The sequence below is a fragment of the Apostichopus japonicus genome, chromosome 5 (assembly GCF_037975245.1).
Source record: "Apostichopus japonicus isolate 1M-3 chromosome 5, ASM3797524v1, whole genome shotgun sequence".
Classification (NCBI taxonomy): Eukaryota; Metazoa; Echinodermata; class Holothuroidea; order Aspidochirotida; family Stichopodidae; genus Apostichopus; species Apostichopus japonicus.
In genome coordinates, this window is record NC_092565.1 from 22,413,428 (window position 1) to 22,423,603 (window position 10,176).

The 10,176-nt window shown below is 34.9% G+C and overlaps 1 protein-coding gene across 1 annotated transcript; it reads right to left on the reverse strand.

The window, feature by feature from the left end:
• Positions 1-1,675: 1,675 nt before the first annotated feature.
• LOC139968065 (uncharacterized) lies at positions 1,676-10,175 on the reverse strand. The gene is made up of 4 exons (XM_071972403.1): positions 10,002-10,175; positions 9,185-9,316; positions 6,896-6,940; positions 1,676-5,526 (listed from the first exon to the last, which is right to left on the reverse strand). Exons 1-4 carry the CDS (start codon positions 10,173-10,175, stop codon positions 5,494-5,496), a joined length of 384 nt encoding a protein of 127 aa, XP_071828504.1. The 3' UTR covers positions 1,676-5,493.
• Between the last annotated feature and the right edge of the window lies 1 nt (position 10,176).

A 10,176-nucleotide genomic window follows, 5' to 3' on the forward strand; every position in this document is an offset into this window, starting at 1 on the left:
TTTTTTTTTTTTGTAAAATTAATTTGCTAAATACTTTTGTTGGATTATTGAAATGTATTGCTATAACTAGAGGTTAGATATATCACTGAACCACATCTACAGTAAAGTATTAAATGAGAAAGGAAACAAACACACTTTTGATGGGGAAATTACCCCCTGAAGTTAGATCGAATTCCTCTGTCTTTGGCTAAATTTGAATGACCTTTAGGACTACCCACACCAAGACAGCACCTTTTATAAAAAATTGTCTCAGTGCTGTAATCTTCGGATAAAAGACAAAATGCTATTTCTAAAACAGATCTTGCACTTTGTCCCTTACATACTAGACACATTGACATTCAAGCAATATCTTGAATAAGAATGGAGGAAGAAATAAGATCCTGTGCATTGTTTTGGTCAAGTGATAAGAATTTGATTAAAACACCTATCTCTATTTCCTTGTTATTGGTGACAAGCTCTTTTGCAATGTAACATTATGCAGGAGTTCTGTCTCTGAAAAGTTGCACCATATCATTTCATACATATATTTACATCAATTATATAATTTACATATATAACAACTCTCTTAACTGTCCATTAAAAGTGAATTTTTTAACAGTCATATATCTTAGCAAGCTTGTAGTTGAAATGTACTATAACAGGATAAAACACACACACACACACATACATTAAATGATCTCAAACCAAACTGTAACATGCTACAAGAGACAGAAATTTCATATTTTATGCAAGAGCTTCTTCGGATATGTTTAATTTTTAATAAAATTGCATCGTTATGATTATGCCTAGTCTGGATTGAGATGAATCTCTAAATATGGAACCACAAACCAGAAATTAAATATATTCCTCATTAATAGCAGGACAATCAAAGAAGCTTTTCATACATTTAGGTTAATAACTGCAACAGGGGATCTTAAATAAGCATTTTCTGTGAATGAAATTTTCCAGGGAAATGTTTGTTTAGCAGTTTAGACGACTCTGGTGTGTGTCCCTTACGTAATACTATGGTACCTGAGTACAAAGTGTCGCTATGCATCTTTTGCGCTTGTATAGCAAGTTGCCCATTTTGCATAACAATGCGATGCTACACCGAATCAATTAATTCCCAAAGCTCCTATTCAAACATTAAGGGTACATCTACTTTTATCTATCTATACTGTTGATTTGTTTAAACAAAAGTTCAGATAAAAAAATCTATGGATTATATACCATATTACCTATGAAATATTTACTTGTTATACAAAGAAAGAGAAAAAAAAATGGTTGTGATAAAAAGGGGTAGAAAATAAATTTGAAGTCAAAATTTGAAGTTAATAGTTCAAAGTTTTTTATGCTTTTATAATGGAATGTAAAAACATGGCAACTAAACACACACAATATTTGGGGCTTAAAAACTAATCAAATGTAAAAGAAAGCTAAAGTTGCTATTTTATTTACAAATGAAAACAAAGAAAAAAGAAAATAGAAAAACCATTGGACAAAAAGAAACAAATAAATTGATAAAAATACCTGAGGACATGGTTATCTGTTTACTAATTGTTAGTGCGTTGTCCATCAAAGAATCACTTATTTTTTAAGTATAAACCAAACTTTCTGAAAATAGTTAACCTATTTGATCAGTTTGGCTTCTTAAACTTGTATTTGTGCAGCATATAAATGATACAGTCTATTATTAACTACGACTGTTATTTATTTTGCTTTCTTTTTGTATACTGATACTACAACCCTGCATATTATATCAAATGCAAATTTAATGTTGGCATTTTATAAGACAAAGAAACAGATAACTTGCAAAGGTACACCTGAAATCTTTTATACTGTATCACTTATGTGCTGTTCTTGCACAAAATGTCATAATGTCAAAGCTTATAGGCATTGAAGACTCACCCCAAACCGCGTGCGGCCTTCTGAAAAAATTAACTTTCCGTTGCTTGCAAGTGACGTTTTGTTCGTGTCGCTACAAAATGCAGACAGTAATGAAACGTGATACCTTGTTATCTTTAGCTGGACCTGAGATGTCCATTGCTGCATTGTTTGTACACTGTGATGTGGGCATTGACCGCAGCTGTATGTTCTGACTGTACACTAGTGTCTAATTTACCGATGGTAGCAAGCTGTGTGTGTGTGTATTTTCTCGGATCGATGGTGGTGTCTAACATTTCTGTTACACCTCATTCGAAACTAGGTCAGATTACGGCATTAGACGTTTTTTTTTGCGCGAGTCTTCACACCCTCTATCACTGACCACATCTCTAACATAGAAGAAAGGTTTTCAGGGATATCATTCTGCTAGCCTTAAACAACCATTAACTTCAAGCAAATTAGAAGTCAAACTTATCCAGCTACAGTACTTTTAAGGTTCTAACACTACTCCTTTGCTGACCTCAAATGAGCTTTGACCTTCACAAAGAATTACTGGGCTTTTGTAACACATTATAGGAAAGTCATATGCCAATATGACATCTGATGAGGCTGCCTATCTCATGATGTCATGTTAAAAACTTCCCAGAGTGTAACCTCTGCTGAACCTAAATGTCCTTTACCCTCCACCAAAAACAATAGGGTTCTTGTAATAGAGGAGCCATAGCCATATATATCAGCTAATGCAGTTTGCTATCCGGAAATATTGTATTTACATAGTGTTCAAGTTTTGACAGCTGGTGACGTTAAATGAACTCTGGCCTACATCAAATTGTCTACAAACTATACAATACACAAGGATATCATACCATGCATACATGAACTTCTTTTGTTATATTTCTAGAGACATAGCAATTTTGGTATGTTAACATTTTGCCCTCTGCTGACCCCAAATGACCTGTGACCTCCACTACAAACAATGGGGTTCGCTGAACTAAATACAGAAAATCCACATGCCAAATATAAGAACTTCACAGGCGACCTTCCTTGGGATATCATGTTTACAAGATTTCACACTTTTCCCCCTCTGTTGACCTTTGACATTCATGAAAAACACTACAGATTGTCTACTCACCCACAACAAGTTACACACCAAGTTCGAACTTGCTGCAACGTCTACTTTCTGAGATACTGTATTGTGTGAACAATGTTTTCAGACTTTGACCCATGCTGACCTTTGACCAATACCAACAACAATCCCAAACCAGTTCTACATAAGGGGAGCCTACATACCAAATATCAAATGTATCCCAGTTATCCTTCTGGAGCAAGTGTGACATACACACAAACACACACGCCATTACCACCGCATAGATTTCTTCTGACTTCAGCAGGGAAACAAAACCTGAATTGGCTGTGTGTGTATTGTTTTGGCATAGTCTCTTATCAGAGCAACCTTTCATTAAGTTCTTCTCTGCACCTTGATTCCTCTGGATTTGACTTGTGACATTTGTCATGATAAAGACATGAGATAAAACATGCATAAGAAAAATAAATAAGAAAAAACAGCAAAAAAAAAAAAAAATGATGAAAAATTAAAGAAGTTCAAGTTGTTATCAGATGGCCTGGCCTACTGCTTAAGTCTACATCCCAATATGAAAATATCTTAAAGCAGTTAGTTACATACTGGTAAATAAAATACAATCAATATTTGATTCCAAATTAGGCTGCAGCAGTGTAATATTCCACACCAGCAGAGTGGACCATTTCCTTTTATCACAAACATTGTGCTGGCAATTAGCCTCACCGCTTTGTGACTGTGACCATTTCAGCTGTGGGTGAAATTAAGCCTTCCAAGTTTCCTTGCATGGTTCACTGGCTAATTACAGTGAAACCAGAGGCTGAAACCAAAGTAGTTTTCCCCTTATCTATCATTTGTTCTCCTTTTCAATTTACAGCACTACCATACAGCAACAACTATTGCTTTCAGCTACAGATTACGTATCTAAATACTTGCTAGCCCCCGGTAAGGTCCGCTATCAAAATTTTCAGACACTCTCAGGCCTAGCATACAACCTGATATTTATTTGAAAAAGACAGAAATATTTGTGAGGTATAGACCATTCATTGTAATACTCATGAAACAACAAACAAGGCCACATTTTTGAGCTATAAATGCATTTTACATTACAGCATGGGAGACATCATGTTGTAAACAAAACTAAGTGCATCAAAGCAACATCTAATTTGTAAATTTCATATGCTAATTTCACTGTTATTTACTGCTTTTTTCCACTGCAATACAAAGCTATCCACCCACTGCAATTGATCAATGAAGTTTTCACATCAAAGAATCTAAATATAAATCATTTTTTCCCTCTTGCTATCTAGCACTTTGGTACACAAGTGTCGTTGTGGGCTTCACATGATTAATACTGTACACATACTACATTATTTGACTAAGTGTTGGTCGAAAATCAACATTCATACAAAACCAAACCACCGATTGTTTGTGATCATGTCTGGAACAAGACTCAGCGAGAATGTGGACCAAATGAACAATAGGTGTACTAATGATGGCAGACACAGTACATGAAGATGGCATATTCTTAACCTAGAATTTGGCCAGTGTGGTGAGCACTTTAAGTACTTAAAGTTGACAAACAGAATTAACAAAGTTGTGGGTACTAATGATAGGAGACACATTACATGAACATGGCATATATTCTTAACCTCGAATTTGGCCAGTGTGGTGAGCTCTTTAAGTATATGAAATAAACAGATACACAAAGTTGGGGTACTAATGATGACAGACATATCACACGATCATGGCATATTTTTTACCTAGAATTTGGCCAGTCTGGTGAGCTCTTTAAGTACTTGATTGATCGAACCACTGTATGTTGTTCAAGGTTCTAAGTTCTACCGTGATGTACTGTTAGTTACATGGAATACTTTATTGCACAATCCAACATGTCAGCAAAGGGATCATAGAAAAATTAAGTGTTTACATTTAGTGTAGCATTGCTTGTGTCAGGTTTATTTTATTCCTCATAAAAATACTGAAGATGGTACGATTCAGAGTACGAAAAACTGCTCTACGTAATTTGCATAAATTTTGTATAGCAATTTGACCGACTATTTTTTGCATAGCATTTCACTATGTGACACCAGATAAATCTTTCCCTGAGATATGTAGTGTTGGACTTCACTCATTTGAACATTTACAACTGCCTGACGATGTGCAATAACAGACATCGCCATGGATAACAACGTTCCATTCACAACTGTGATTGGCCAATTGATGGTTCCACAACAAAGCAAAACCAGAAACTTTACTAAACTACCAGTAACACAAAGCATAAAAAGTACTATATATACCAGAGTAAAGCAAGCTACAAGGTCACACATTGAAACTCAGTTAAAAACTTAAAGGTATTGCAATTTGAAACTGAGAAAGCAAACTTGATTCCTTCACTTTATAAAATGGTAAACATGGCTTCAGGTGGGAAGAGTAATCAGGATTTGATACTTCATTCTGCAATCCCGATGCATAGCTGCCATCTCTCATACATATTCATGTTTCTCTATTCGTCTCCTCCACGCTACTGTACTGTAGGGCTACCTCTGCCATCACCTAAGAGACACAATGTGCTTTATATGGCCCTGTAAGGAAATGACAAGAAACATTTATGTACTTGTATTTGAAATTTTGGTACTAGCTAATTGTATAGGAATTTTTGAAGTGTTCCAATGTGGTGACTCAATGCTGACTTGACACTCCACAAAACAATACCAACACAATCATGATTGGGAAAGTTTTTTCAATATGAAACAGAGTAAAGTTGGGAAAAAGACATGGTCTTCAAGGTTGAAGAGAATATTTGCCTTTGCCCTCTCAGACCAAGGAAACTTAGTGAAGTCCCATCTCATGGATACAAATCAATCGAATATTCCAAATTCTAGCAAAGTTCCAGTGATTACAGACTGACACAGAGGAATATGAAATTTTAACTAATAACATGTCAACAATAATATTTCATAATGAACGGGAAAAAAGCACTGCATGAGGGAAGCTTTTGTCAAATTTAACAACTAATTAATCTGTGTTCCATAAGTTTTTTTGCCCAACTAATGAATAACGAATGGAATTATTGCAATCCCTAAATGAAATTCTACCCAGAACAGCCCCTCAAATATCATCACAAAATGTCCCCAAATTTTGGCAAGCTACAGTAATTAACATCACTACATGAATATCTTAGTCTGACAGTGCTTTCCTGCAGGTTCTTATACTCAAACAGATCACAAAATATGTTTCACAGGAGAGAAAAAAACCCTCTTATGTGGCACTTTCTAAATGTTTGACAAGAAGTGACCATGTTTATTTTTCTAGGGTATTTGGGAGCAACATCAATTGATGACCTTTAAGGGGCTGATTACAGTGAGCGTTCAATGAAATTTACTACGGTACAGTGACTGCCATTGAAGGCCCATGTCATAATTTTGAGGTCACAGTCGGGTCAAAGCACCAAACCAAATATGACCATGAAGCAGAGGTTAATGATCACCTGATTAAATTAAAAATACAGGTCAATTCATATTATATTGAAATATTAACTTTAATAGTATATAGTTATTCCATCAACACATATTGGGAATAATTTAGTGTTCAAATTTTGCGTAGCATTCTTAGAGGCAGGCTCTGAAAGTTTGTATTTTTCAAAATGCTATGCTACCTGGAACTTCCTGTGCATAACAGAACCCTGCTATATGCACACGTTGGACTTTTATAGCAGTTTGACCATTTAGCATAGCATTTAGGGATGGGATACTGGAAAAGGCTATTCATATACATGTGCTTTGGATCATAATAGATATCATTGTGAACAGTAAAACCAAAGACTGAATGCATACATGTATGACAGTATTATCTTACATCCTCGTATACAGGTACCATGTATATGTTGCACAGTATTAAATGTGCACTGTACACAAATACAATGATAAATCAAGCAAATGGCCAGGTACTCACTGGTTCTCCAGCTAAACATCTTTGGCATATCCTGTTGTTTTTGTTCTGGAAGAGAAGAAAAGAAGATAAAATTACAAACTGATGCGTTCTTTCCTTCTTTCTTTACAATTTTAAGGAGAAAGCCTGGAGTTTAGAATCATCTTTAACTTAAGGATGGAAGGGGCCTATTCATCATAAGTTTGCATACATAAATACATACACACATACATACACATACATGTACAGTTTATGAGATAGGTGTTATATAACACTGTTCAGAGTGTTGCCAGTATGGAGAATCCCTGCTATTATGTGTTGAAATAGACAAATGATGAACAAATACCTGTATTGTATAGAAGTGTTTCATCTCACTCTCTATTACTGCAGGTCATGTTAAGGTCATAGGTTAAGGACAAAGTAATATGACAGGGACATGTGTGAAAAGGGTGTGAAAACAAGCAGAGGCTAAGGGGCCAATTTCCCCTATAAGTTGCAGTCTGGCACTTTGATCCCTGTGAAGAATTCCAGCAGACACTTTTAGCTTTTGTTAACAGTAGCTCTCTCCATAACAACCACTGCTGGAGCCTGGATGCAACTTTTTCAAAGAAAATGTTTTTTATAAACAAAAAAATTGTGAGAGCTTCAGAACAATACATACATCCACATACATGTACAGTTTTGAGATAGGTGTTATATAACACTGTTCAGAGTGTTGCCAGTATGGAGAATCCCTGCTGTTACTGTATGTGTTGAAAGAGACAAGTGATGAACAAATACCTGTATTGTATAGAATTTTGTTATCACACCCTCTATTACTGCAGGTCATGTTAAGGTCAAATTCAAGAAGGACAAAGTAATATGACAGGGACATGTGTGAAAAGGGTGTGAAAACAAGCAGGTACTAAGCAATATGCAGCCTGGTAAAACTTGAAAACAATCTCTTTTCAAGTTTCCATCCCTTACTTGGCAAATATCAACATAATATATGCTCAAAAACAATTACAGGAAGTTGTTCAGAGATTGCAAAAACCTTATCTAAAGTTTTAATCAATATCAAGTAACTTTAGCTTAGAACTGTAAGTCATGTGACTGAAATCTAGGTGTTCAAAAATAGGAAATGATGTGGAATCCATCTGTAACATAACCCTTGACATGATATCTTCATACAGTGGCATGATGCTGGTCACGTCGATCACATGTTCATATCACTACTTGTATAATAATAATATTAACAACAAATGAGGGATGCTGCAAGATGTATCCCAGCAAGCACTAAGTAGATCTATGTTAATACTTGGACAGATATATCGACATTGTAAACTCACTGAAATTTGAATTTTGTGAAATTTTTTACTTTATGTCATGTATACAGTAGTATACTGCTACTTTGCTACAGTATTCAAGTTTAGGATGATGGATATGAATGGAATGCTCATTTCATAGTTAATGCAGATTTGATGATAATATTAACTCTAGATCTGTACAGTTAGGATTAACAATTGACAGTGCAGAATGTCAGACATTTTCTCATCTTAGTTTACTAATTCTGTTACTTGAGATCATTGGAAGAGCTCACCATTAGTTTTATAACAAACACTACTGTACACTGTAAAGCTGACAGTAAGCACACTGTTTGATGTGACCATTAAACTCTTTATGCTTTCACAGTAATTTGTGTTGCTTCTGCAGGGCTTTCTGTACATGTCTGTGCATTTAATAATATTACTTTTAAAGCCAATTTTTCACAAATAACATATTTACCATAAAAAAATGGAAAAACATGAAATAAGTATACTTTTCCATTGGGCAATCTATTGCACATACACTGAATGTGATCAAACTGATGAGGATAACTTGCTCTGTGAAGAAGAGCTTTAAACCGTGTTTCGCAGGTAAAGAGAAACTTTCTTCATATAACAGCCTTTCGTTTTGTTATAATGGTTCATTTGAATAACAAACTCTGCAGTATACATCATAATAGTTTATATATAATTTTATAATATGAATGGGATGGTAGGAAGAAATGATCGTGGAAGGCTACATCAGAAAATTATTGCAGCGACAAGAAAGACTTTTCTTTCAGTCGGTTCCTTCATGAGTTCAAAAAACACAAGATTTTTATGTACATGTGTGTACAAACATGTTTTGCTACCTTTGTTCATGTTCTTTTATTGTGATTTTGTCTCAGTGCATCTCATCATACAGATTTTCTTGCAAAGTTGACATTATTATTTGAATATAAATGACAGTTAAACAAAGTTAACTACTTAAATGTTGAATTTAAAAGAACTCCTTAGAAAATACTATTACCTGTTGTAATTGCAATATGGTGTTGGTTTCATCAATAATCATCTTCTCAGGTAATTCTTCCGTTCGGTCTTGGATACCTAATTCTGATCCAGCTCCGTCTAGAGAATCAAGTCCATTACAGTGCCGTTTATTCTGAGAATGACGAAAATGATATCATGCGGTAAAACTATAGAACTCATTACTATAGTGTTTCCTTTTGTCTAAAATGTCTGTATTTAAGATACAGATATAGATGGAAGCATGTATAACACATTGTAGTGGCATAGTAGTAGTATATACATAATTTACTTTTCGTTAATATCAAAGCGCCCCAACACCTTTTCTACTGTATAACTATAAGTATAAAGGCATGATGTTGTATGTTGGTGAAATCTGATTTGTCAAATTGTGAAATTTGGTAACAGGCCTTGGAAAAAATATATAACTTTGACATAAATTTACATTATCGACATGAAGTGTACTGTAGGCTAATTACCCATGAACAAACTTTAAATTCAATTCAAATTAACTTCCCATATTATCGTACAGAAGAAAACATAGCACTCAGTGCAGTAGAAAAATATCATACATACTATTATACTAGTAAGAATTACACTGGAATTAGAAAACAGAATACTGTTATTGTTAACAACTGAGGCTAGTGATCTCTACCTTACTCTTTGACTGAGTTTGAGCATTTGTATTGCACTGAGTGTGACACAAAATACTGTATATAACATTAAACCTAAGTTTAACTACATTTTACTGAGAGTTAAACTTTATATATAAATCCATTCGTTACGTGAAGTAAAGCGAGTTAGAGAAAGTTCCCACTTACGGACGGCGCTTCCCATGTGTTTTGTGGAAGACATGGTGATGATGCACCTGCAACGTCAAAATGTTGCCGTCTCTTCCCGTTGAGTTCACCGGTAACAACACGACGACTTGTAAACAGATCCATGTTTTGTCTTGACCAGCATTGTTCAACGCACAAGCCGCTTCGAAGAGCCATG

Bases quoted from the DNA above. Each gene is read 5' to 3' on its own strand.
- LOC139968065 (XM_071972403.1), bottom strand. From the start codon at position 10,175: ATGGCTCTTCGAAGCGGCTTGTGCGTTGAACAATGCTGGTCAAGACAA. The intron at 9,317-10,001 runs GTAAGTGGGAAC...CGTCATTCTCAG, and splicing joins ACACATGGGAAGCGCCGTCC to AATAAACGGCACTGTAATGG. The intron at 6,941-9,184 runs GTAATAGTATTT...CTTCTCTTCCAG, and splicing joins CCATATTGCAATTACAACAG to AACAAAAACAACAGGATATG.